Source organism: Protomyctophum bolini (genome assembly GCF_963924005.1).
Source record: "Protomyctophum bolini genome assembly, chromosome: 5".
NCBI classification, from domain to species: domain Eukaryota; kingdom Metazoa; phylum Chordata; class Actinopteri; order Myctophiformes; family Myctophidae; genus Protomyctophum; species Protomyctophum bolini.
Window position 1 is genome coordinate 39,070,597 of NC_137866.1, and position 12,052 is coordinate 39,082,648.

At 39.8% G+C, this 12,052-nt stretch overlaps 1 protein-coding gene across 2 annotated transcripts in view; it reads right to left on the minus strand.

Moving 5' to 3' along the window:
- The window catches only part of prickle3 (prickle homolog 3), a 34,457-nt gene extending 22,598 nt beyond the window's left edge, over positions 1-11,859 (minus strand). For both annotated transcript variants that reach the window (XM_080763901.1, XM_080763902.1), the window contains exon 1: positions 11,619-11,859. In XM_080763901.1, coding sequence (XP_080620027.1) covers positions 11,619-11,717 — 99 coding nt within the window. In that variant the 5' untranslated portion in view covers positions 11,718-11,859. The remainder of the gene's footprint in view (positions 1-11,618) is intronic.
- Positions 11,860-12,052: the final 193 nt, after the last annotated feature.

Below are 12,052 nucleotides of genomic sequence, written 5' to 3' on the forward strand. Positions count from 1 at the left end.
CTCAACGTGATCGCAAGGTTTAAATAAAGGTTAATCGAATTGAAAGCTTTCTTTTTATTGAACTAAAATTATTGATCATTTAATTCATACGGCTATTCAAAAAGGAGAGTGTCCACCCTGAGATTGGAAGGTTGGGATTAAAATTCCCTGGCCCAGCTGGCCTGGTTTATACCAAAGCATGGAAACAAGCAAAGACAAAAAAAATAGGTCCCAATGCCTCCCAGCATGAAGGGTTGGATTTGGGGGTAAGTCCTTGTAACATACTATAGCGTCATGTCCAGGCCGAGGGGATGTACTTATACATCAAGCCGGTTGAAGCCGCCTCAAGCTACAGAAACAGGAGATAGGCAGGCTTCCATGTGGCCTTTGAGCCACATGGTTCGGGAACTGTTGGTTCCCAAGGATACTTAGAGTGGCTATTTTGGAGAATTTAGAACATGTTTTATTAATAATTTGATCATCTGAAAAGGAAGATAGTACTGAAAAATGTACATACCGGTATACTCAAATAAAGTAAAGGTACCTTGAAATTGTAAGTACAGTACTACAAGTAATTGTACTTGGCTCCTTTACACCACTGTTCAAATCTAACCGGAGGCACTTTTTGAATGTCAACCTCTCTCTCTCTCTCTCACACCTTTCCTGTCTCTCTCAATAAAGCATGAAATACCAAAAGGGGGGGAGCACTCATTATTGAAACAGAAGCAGTACCTTTGGTTATGAAAACATCTCACTTGTGTGATAAAGGAAATGGTTGAACAACATAAAGCCATATCAATGTCTATATATCCTGTGGCTGGGCCTTTATTGTGTCTCTAAGCCGACAGCACACACGCACTGAGGCTACTGTCTCCTGTTACCACTGACAAGCTGTCAGTGGTGGGAGAAGTACTCCCATTTGTTGCTTAAAATCGCTATACCACATTGTAGAAATACTCTGTTACAAGTAGAAGTGCTGTATTAAGCATTTAACAGTTAAAGTACAAACGTCTTGGCATCAACTACGTATTTAAAGTACAAAAAGTAAAAGTACTCAATGCCCATCACACAACACATCGCATCAACACGTTGTGAGCCTGTAGATCGGATATTTTATATAATATAATAGCTAAATAAAAAGCAGAGTATTTGTGTGTAAAGTAAAAGTAAAAAAGTAATAGTAAAAGTACGTCAAAGTTATACTTAAGCACAGTACTTGAGTACTTTTCAGGATTCTAATTCAAAAATTGCAAAAGTAACAGATCTATTCTATAAGTTCAAAATGTGTGAAAATGTGGATCTGCTACCTTTGATGCTTCTGTGTAACGCTGTGGTATGTATTACACAAGTAGGGCGTTCATTTACGAATAAACGTAAAAGTTTCAATATGTAGATAAGAGGTTTCTGCCCGACAGCGACAAAACTTACTTAATTACTTTGCAACTTAGCTGCTTTGTCTAGTGTATCTGATGTGGTCCTCTGGCAGGAACAAGGAGAGTGCAGACACACAGCCAAGAACAACATCAAGCTACACTTTCTGTGCCTAGCCAAGCACAACCTCTGCTTTCTCTCGGCCACATGCTGACAGAAACATACACACACACACACACACACACACACACACGCAAACCAATGATGAAGTGAGGAAGTGTGATATGATACCTGTACACACCTGCAGCGTTCTGTTTTGATCTGCTTTCAACCACTTGCGTAGCAGCTCATAAAATCGTTGCATTTACGTCTGTGTTGCATTACAATTTTTCCGGACATTTCCGGACCACTTAGACTCACAGCGTTGCTTCTACCTGAAACAATGTTTCTCAAACAATGAGTTGGGACCCATTTTTGGGTCGTGCAACCATTTGTATGGGTCGCAAAGATTTGTTTTCAATTAAAGTATTATTTCAAAAGGGAGGGACACCAAGACACCTTGCCAGGGCCAGGAATGGAACCTGGGACTTTCTGTTTTTTTTTTCTTTTTTCTGTTATTTAGGAATTTATATAATCTGCTATTTTCACTATTTCTGAAATATGGCTCACGAGGTTCATTCTTAAAACATACCAAAACTATCTTTCGGGTCTCAAGTGAAACATTTTGGGAACCCCTGATCTAAATTCACTCTTTAGAACTAGCCTACTTTCCCACCAGCTCAAAAGCCTTGCTGCAATTAGAGAATAGCTGTGTTTGTTTTGCTTATCAGTCTATTATTTGATATGCTGATGAAAGGGCTCAGGATGGATAAGTACTGGGACGATTGTGTTGACCTTTCTTGACGTGACACACATTATAAATGATGATAAATGAAGGTCATTATTAATAATAATATGTACTGCAGTAGCAGACCTACAGTATAAACCAGGATGAGCATTCTATTATTACGATAATCTCTAGCTTAAACCATAAATGGACATTTCTGATCCAGTTGGTTTCAAATCACAATTTATTTCTAGTGCATGTAGGCAACATTTCAATTATGTCTCTAAGCTTTTTTGATGAAAGCATTAACTGGTTAGTCCAGAATAACAGTTTACATCATGCTCATTTTATTGCAGGAGCTGTTGCTGAGACATTTTTGTAAAGAAAATGCCACATGCACTCACGTTTCGGCAAGCAGGTCTCATTCTTCAAGGTATCATACCCTGAAGAAGGCGACCTGCTTGCCGAAACGTTGGTTTAATGAAGTTTCTAGCATCGTGACTACGAGCTGTGCAGCCTCTTTTCTTAAGTCAAGGGGATCCTTGATATGAAAAACTTTAGCACCACTGATATAGCAACATACGTTAATCAGAAAACTGTCAGGATTTGTAGAATCAGCTTCAGGTCTTAATGGATTAGAGCAGCGGCCAACCGGCCATCAACCTGTATGAATGGAAGCATCACCCAAATAAAGGTTTGATGTGAAATAATCGCAATACATTTTCGCTTCCTTTATTCGCGTTGCTCCTGGTGTGTTTAGAGAGTCAGGTACAAAACGTGACAAGTTGGGTTAAATGAAGCGTAACAATAGTTTCAGGGTGACTGGACCGTTCTGTTTTTAATTACCTTCGGCTGTCAGAATGACATGACTACTAACTCTGGCAGACAGAGGGGAAACCTACAGTACCCACAATTAATTTATGTAACAACAGTCACTGTGTATATTCATTATTCACTAAAGTTAGTGACACTGAAAGTATTGGGTTTTACCACTTAGCATCCATATTCTCAGGCAAACATTCGGTGAAAGTAGCCAATCTACAAGCTCACAACGTGTTGCCTTGTGAGATATTGTGAGCTTGCAGATATGCTATTTTCGGCAAAGAGATTTGGTGTGGAGGGAAAAAGGGAGCTGACCTAGTATACAGTAGTAGCTATAGACCGAGCCTTGGGTGACCTCGGTCAACTACTTTAGTGAAATAGCCAACCTGAACCTACAAGCTCATAACATTCCGCATTTCCGCTATTTTTGAAAGAAATTCAAGAATGTAAAACAATTACACAATTACGATTTAGCACAGTATTAAGATCAACACATGCAAACCTGTTTCACCCTCAACTTCAACTTCTACTAGACTGTCTATTTAACTTTTCATATCAATCTAGAGAAAGCATTACAATCGTGAGGCTCCAAAACTATGGAATGCACTTCCCATTCCAATCAGAACTGCAGCCTCACTCCCAATCTTCCGCCGTAGTCTGACTCCATCATGGCCCATAGCACTTACCCTACCCCCTTAGATAGCACTTTTTGTAGACTTAGATAGCTTTTGATACAGACTTATAGCATGTTATATAGACAGCACTAGAATTGCATTGTTTGTAGTCATAGCCCTTTATAGTATATATGTATAGCATAGTATAGTATATATGTATTCCACTGTTATGTTCTCAGCTTACTCATGTTTCATGATAACTACTTTTTATGTATGTGATGTATTGCCATGCTTCTTGTTCTTGCTTAATGTAAGTCGCTCTGGATTAAGAGCATCTGCTAAATGCCTAAATTGTAAATTGTTTATTACTCAACACAGGACCAAGAGTTCATGAAATATCAGTCATCAAAACTGACCCCTCTGGAAAATCCTGAGTACTACTACTAACTAACAAGATAAAGAGGAATTAGTAGGATTTTAATCTCTCCTTGCCGTCTATGTAAATGCAGATGCTGTGCACTGCGCACACATGCTATAGCCTCTGTAATGATCCCTGTGACAAGACTTGTGCAACACGGCGCACTGGATGCTAACGGAGCCTTGAAAAGACAGTGATTGATGCAGGGAAAGCCTTAGGTGCTTAGGCAGAGTAGACGCAGTCATGTTGTAAGTCATGTTGGAGGATTAGAGGGGCAGTCAGGTTACCTGAAACGTTTTGTCACAACAAGCTACAAAGACACAACAACCACTAATTTAATGACATATGCACACTGGCAGAAAGTATATTTACAATTTTGAGGTAACTTTACTCACTTACTAATACTTCTACTCCAATTCATCAGAGAAGCAACATTTATTTGACAGCTTTTGTTCCTTTGTAGTTCTGGATTATTACAAAACATACATGAACCAATTAACCAGTTTGTTGTCTAATTGGAAATATCTTATCTACAAGCTCACAAAGCATTGCATTTCGAGCTTTTTTTAGATGTGATGTTTTAATAAGACCAATTTAAAATGTATTTGATGCCAGTACTTTTGTACTTTCATTCAAGTAAAATTTTGAATGCAGGACTTTTACTTGTAACAAAATATTTCTACTTTGCTACTGTTTATGCTACTTTTTACTGAAGTAAAAATACACACCTTCCTTCTTCCATAAGCAATATAATTATGTTAGGAGGTTTTATTACATGTGAATACACTGGCTAATCTGCATTGCATTCAATAAAAAGGCAAAATAAACTCGAAAACCTCAAAATTAATTTGGGGTAAAACAAGATTTGGAAGCATGGAGATGATTCAATCTGTGAACCTATCCAGAGAGACACAAAAACTTGTCAAGCTGGTTCTAATTAGCACTACATGATTACAGGGCAGAGAGAGATAGTTAGCTCCATGCCATCACTGTGGTACACAAGAACATTAAGACATGGAGACGTTTCACACGCATTCCTCAGCTTGTCTTCTACCCTGTCCTTTTTCTTAATATACAGAGGAGGTGAGGGCGAAGCTGAGAGGATCTCAGGAAACAGACGACACTGTCAACGTTTAGAACCTGAACTTCATTTGGCACTTCCCTGAAAACGTTCTTCCTTGGCATCAAGGCGCTCTCCCATTCGTCAAGCGAGCCTGCATGAGAGCCTCGCAGGTTTCATGTGTTTTCCTTTCAGCTTTGACACAAAAGATAATGCGTCAGGTCTGTGGCCCAACAATGAGGTTACTCTATTGTGTTGTCAGTGAAGGATGCAGTTGGGAGGGGTGCTGGGAGTGGGAAGTGCTGGCTCTCAAAACTCTGCTCGGGGAAAGTAAACAGCCACTCTAGTTCACACTGGTGCACAGGAACGCTCTCATAGTGGAAACATACTTACAAGAAAAATCTGCTGTTTTCACAATGAGAGCATAAAGGTTGTAATCAGATCACAGATCCTTTCTTGGTAACTATGCAACCGTGTAAACAAGAGCCTGACCGGTATAGACAAACTAATACTATTTTGTCCTTTTTGTTTCTGGGATCATCCAGCGACTATACTTAAACTAATACTAGACGATATTATTATAATTAATAACTGTTTTGGGAAACGTCGAACACATTTGTGGTGGCTGGAACGGTAGAACCAGTTCCTTTGAGGCCTTTTTTGAGCAAAGTTCTTTGTCAACAAAATAAATCCTTTTTCACACTTGAACAACCACTTGAACCGTAGTGTTCCTATTTTGGGCCGAACATTCTGCAAAAATATCAGTAGAGCTTGTAGAGCTGCTATTTGTAGAGAAAGGCCAATGGCTGGGGAAACCCAGCGAACTAAGCATATTAAGGTTAAAAGCAATCATAAAATACCTCAACCCAATCAAGATGGGGTTGAGGTTACTTAGTAAGAACATAATTTGAGTTTTGCTCTAAAAGCACAATGACTTGTGGTGGTTACTGGTTACGGCTGACTTTTAAACGTTAAACATTAACAAGAAAGGTCAGGGGTTGGAGCCTGTGGCATGCTCGGTAGATTACGCACACACACAACACACACACACACACACACACACACACACACACACACACACACACACACACACACACACACACACACACACACACACACACACACACACACACACACACACACACACACACACACACACACACACACACACACACACACACACACACACACACACACACACACACACACACACACACACACACACAACCAGCAGGTCAACAAGCATCTCCAAGTTCTACTTCATATTTGCTTTTTTTAGATTCTGCCTCTCTTCATTTAAACTCCATTGTACAATGGTGGTTGCAGACAAGAAAATGATCTTCAAGCGAACATTAGATTTGAAGATCAAGTCCCGTCTGCAAATGACAGTAGAGAAACACTGTGACTATGTATAGTGTATGTATAGTATATCTAGACTTCTAGATCATGGCCCAGACTGCCCTGTACTGTGCCACCCCAAGGGTTGCTCTGACAATATAAGCTATAGCATCACAATTCTGAGCATGTCAAAATAGGTGATGATCATTCAACTTGTAGTGTAGGGGGACTCTGGTCAACAAAGTGCAAAATTAAATAGATATTAATACAAAACACAAATTATACAGTATAAGGTTTATGTTGTTTATAAGTAAATAATGATTCTGTGTAGCCCTATGACAAGTATTAGGGCTACACTAAGTATTAGTGTACTTACCTTAGAGTATATATACAATAGAGAAGACACCCAGAGAAAATCCTGAAGCGCAATGGACATAGTGGCCGAAGAAGGTATTGCAGTTTGGTAAGGTTTTGCCCTCAAACACATGAACGCGCACTAGGCTCCGCCCACTCCAGCAAGTTTCAGCCAGCTCTCTGAGCTCTGCCCCAGAGCGGAGCGCTGAGAGACAGACCGCATTAAAACCAGGAAATGCCGCATCAGGACTTTTGCTCATTACTTATTATTCTGTGTATATAAAATATAGATAATTTGTCTAATCTCTAGTTACATCAATATTGTTCTTGTAAAATAGTTGGTTTGTGACCAAGTATTAAGATTATAAAGATCGCTTATGTCATTTTGACTTCCCATTCACTTACCATAGGCTTCTGCTGTAGAACTCCCGAGTCCGAATTCTTTTTTTTTTTTTTAAATAGCAGCTGTACATGAAATGTTAATGTTGATTTAGCATCAACATGATTATTTACCGATATAAATACATGGTTTGATAACCTACAAGTAGGCGAAACTCATTTTCTGCCAGGCGTATGTCTCTCCATTTACCCCGTCTTCAAGCCTCCATCCCTGGGCAGAGGTTGAATGATTGACTGGTGGTCGTGGAGCTCTGTGCAGTGCCGTCTTTTTACAGTCTAAAATCAATGGTTAAATTATTCCATAACACTGAAAATGATCAATTTTCCAATTAAAATCAAATTATGGTTAAGTGTGTAAATTACATTTATTCTGTTTGGACAAAGTGCAGTTAAGAAAAGGTGGAGATCAAGGAAGAATTTCTCTATGTCACATGTGAAGTGTAAAACTGGGAATTTCACCCAAGGAATCCATGATGAAGTGCTAAGATAACCACAATAATAACCCAGATTCGTATTGATGTGCTTACCGAGATAATCAAAATGCTTTCATTTTAAACCAACCTCTGAATTAAAACATTGGGTTCTGCAAAAGTCACAGATCAAATTGCAATGATTTTTAAAATAATCTATTATTCACACTGGATAAACAACAGTGGGACTGGAATACTGTACATCCAGTATTGAGACATATTTCCTATGCACATATATGAACCTGAATGGCATAGAATAGCCTACGCAGCATTTATTCTGCATATCAGATATTGGAATATGTTCATATTGTCTAAAGAACCAAAAACAATATCTGTCTGGTCAAGCAGTAGATCATGTACGATTTGGTATTTTTGTTAGTAATATGTCTAAAAAGTCATTGCTCATAGTGGTGCGCAAATTGGCATGACAAGTGTCAAAGTGCTCTTTTTTAAACTATATTGACATTCTTTTTCAATTACAATTTTACAATTGTGACAATATTGTCACACTTTAAATATTATTTTGTTATATAAATATATAGTTTGTATTACATTTGTTGGTTGTCTGATACATATTTAATATTTATTATATTTGCATTCATAGTGCTACAAGTGCTATGAAAAAGAACCCATCATTTATTGTATTTTGGCATTTTATTAGAGATCTGTAGCATTATTATTTAATAGTTTAGAGTGGTGCTGTGACCTTGCATTTGCCATGAAGGCTTAAAGTGTTCTTCAGAGCTAAAATTGTTCTACATTGTCATTGGTAAAGTGTATTTGTAAAATGTATGTAGCCTATATTTTCACTTTCTTCTAAATGTGAATTAGCAAAAGTATAAAGTCCCTTTAAAAGCAAATATTCAACTGCAGCACTGCACCACACAATAACACAAGTTGGAATGAACTTCAGTTTATTGCATTAATATTATATTATATGGTGTGTAAACAGTTCATAGAGGTGTATAAAAATAACGAATTTAAAGAATCAGATACATCCATGTTCTTAATCTATTCAAAATGCTAATATGATAAAAAACAGCAGACGAGTCTGCTGCCAACATAGCGATGCGCGTTCACCACGAGTAGCACGCACACGCACACACGCACGATGCTAGTTCATGTGTCGGTCGTCGCGCGTTCATGTGTTTGAGGGCAAAAATCCAGAATGCACAGGGCTCCTAAACCGGAAGGAGGAGTGGATTCGCCTCATGCGCTTCTGAGCAACTCAATGCAAGTGGACGGGAGGAGAACTTGGGTGTCTTCTCTATTGTATATATACTCTAAGGTACTTACACATAGTGGGCCTGATTCTTCAACGCGTTTACGCTGATATAATGACGTGAAGCTAGCGGAAAGGCATTTACGTGGATTTCCCACATTAATTTGGAATTCATGGAAATGGCCGTGAACTTGACGCTCACGTAGGTTGGTCGGAAACTCCGTAAAATCCCACGGGACCTCTTTAGGTGGCGGACGAATTTACGGATATATTCAGAAGGCTTTAGTCTTCATGCTGAATCAATAAATAGTTCCCAAATCGCAGATAAAATATGTAGGCATGTGTCCCGACCCTAACATTGTTCAGCACATAAAAAAATGATATATAAAAGCCGAGTGCACTTGCACTTATATGCCTATGCATGCATTCTAGAGTCAAGTCCCATAAGGAAACTGCCCCTGCAAATGACACCTTTTTATTTATTTATTAGGATATTTCTATAGCATGCGCGATTGCGCTGCTCACTTGACAGCCTTCTCTAGGCTACTCGCAGTGCGTTGTGAGCTTGTAGGCTCCCGTGGACTCGCGCTGCATGTTAAAAAACAAACTCACAATTATAATAAGAACATAGGCCTACACTTATCTGCATTCTGCACTGTAGGCCTACGAATCCAACGTTGTTTAGTGTGTGTTAGTGTTGTTTAGTGAGTCAGTTCTCTGACTGTCGGTGTGTGTGTGTGTGTGTGTGTGTGTGTGTGTGGGGGGGGGGGCGGACAGCAGCATGCGGCCGCTGAACCGAGTCCAATCTGGGTGAAATTTACATTGGAAAATTAATATAACGGCGCGGTGAGCCCGGCAAGGACAGAACACGGCCTGGCCCGACTGTTATATGGTCTATCTATGGCATTCTATGGTTCACAGACTGACAGACATGCCGGTCTGACAGACAGACAGCAGTCACGACGAGGGCTATAAATCCACAGCGTGCAATTTGGCCAGTCAGTTTTAAGCCAGCTCACCTTAATTAATTATAATATGGGCAACGTTGTAGCTGTGTAGGCTATATGCTGTAGGCTACTACATTGATCTCATCATGAGTTTGCCGTGTCCCGCGAATCATTTTAATATGACGACATCATGAAATTTATTTACATCTGATACATCGGATATCTATTTTACTTCTGCAGGCCGAGTGTTCTTTCTTTTTTTATAACCCTCAGGTGCATTCATCAGTATCCTATAAGGACTTATCATTGCCGAGTTGTAATATAGCATTTGGTCGTGTGGTGAACAGTACAAATTAATATCATGTATTGATATTGATCACATATTGGATGCCACACACAGAATAGTTTAACTCACTGGATAAACTCACTGGATTATAATTTCTTAAATTCTTCAGACAAGAGGATCCCAATTATTCACTTATGAATGTATATGCTTGTACTGTTCTTTATCGCGCAAGCCATGCCCCCCTCCCTCTCTCCCCTCTCCCCTCTCAACATAGCCTATGTTTTACCTCTGACTGCAAAGTGCAAAGGTATGAGTGCAGCACCCGCCTTGGTCCCGAACTTAATTAAATAAATTATAATTATATTGTTTCAGCAGCGGAGCACGCACCGTTGTGGACATATTAATAGAGTGCGGGCTATATTCATGCATTGACCGCGGCTGTGAAGCCGCATAGTCTGTGGCTGCAAAGCCTTTTTTCTTTTTTTGACAGACCAAACTGCTGTCTGCTGAGTCATGCTTGAAGCCTTTTATGGTGCGATATGGGGCGTGGATCAATGCAAATGAGGTTGTCGGGTGCTTTTCCGATCACTTTGCACCCACTGCATTCAGTATGACATACACCTGCGATACGCCAGCGCACCTGTGGTACACACCGCTCTCTGAATAACACGTCATCTCAACGTAGCTTGATCGGACGGATAAATACGATATCTGTTTCCACCACAGTGTAACGGTGGCGTATTTCTTTTTAATGAATCAGGCCCTATGAGATTGATTGCATGCATTTTATTGGAGGGGCTGCTTTGCTAGTTTGACACACACACACACACACACACACACACACACACACACACACACACACACACACACACACACACATACACACTCTCTCTCTCTCTCTCTCTCTCTCTCTCTCTCTCTCTAAGAGACAGATGTTTCATGTTTACACATACACTACAGTCATATGAATTTGCACAGACAGCATATGGCCATCGCAAACTTTTAACTTTCCAGTGGGAGCATAGCCCGTCTCATTCAGACATACTGTACACTACAGTAATATGGTAGGCCTATATATAAAACTGTAACTTGTTCATAATTATGGCAAGCCTTAGTTTGTCCTAACTTAATCCAAGTTCCAATACCTGCTCAGGTAAATTCCTATGACGTAGTTAAGCACACCCCTCCTAACCCACGGCGCCCTAAATTAGTCAGGAAACAAAGAATGTAGGTCTTTTCTAAACGATATAAGAAACCACATAACCGTAAAGAAAACGAATAACAACGCTAGCCGTTCCACTATTGTAAAATATAACCCACCGCAGGTAAAGGTGAAACTTTAGTCCCACTTCGTTCTGTTTGTTCGACGTGAATAATAATATAATAAGTCGATCCACGGCCTCAACTTCGAACATTCGTGTTACAAATTATTTCTGCTATTCATATCATACATCACAATGTAGTCTCACACGGCGATTTATGAAGCCCCCCAAAATGTATAATCCTACTTACCGAGCGGTTCGACCGTCGCTTTTTAGATCCACGGGAGAACATGGTTGTCGGACTCGGTTCGTGTTGTTGAGAAGAAACCCGATCCGTTTTGCAGGACATTCAAGAAGATCAACCTTTTTGATCTGAAGAGAAGTTTTCACGCCTACACGCAGACGCACTTCAGCTTCATGGTGTCTTCAGGTTGATAATGTAATGTCCCCCCAACAACAACTTCACGTCTCCATGGACCTCTTACGCAGAATACGCACCAGCACAGCACAGCAGACTATGTGAAAGTTTTATAGTGCGTAACGCATACGTAACCACACGTCACCTCCCCCAGGCCCCCTGGCTGTATACTGTACTAGTAGTGTGACTGACTTACATCACAAGTGTTTTTCACTCTGAGAGAGTGCAGATGTAACTTTATTTAACTCCGAGCAAGTGTCCAAATA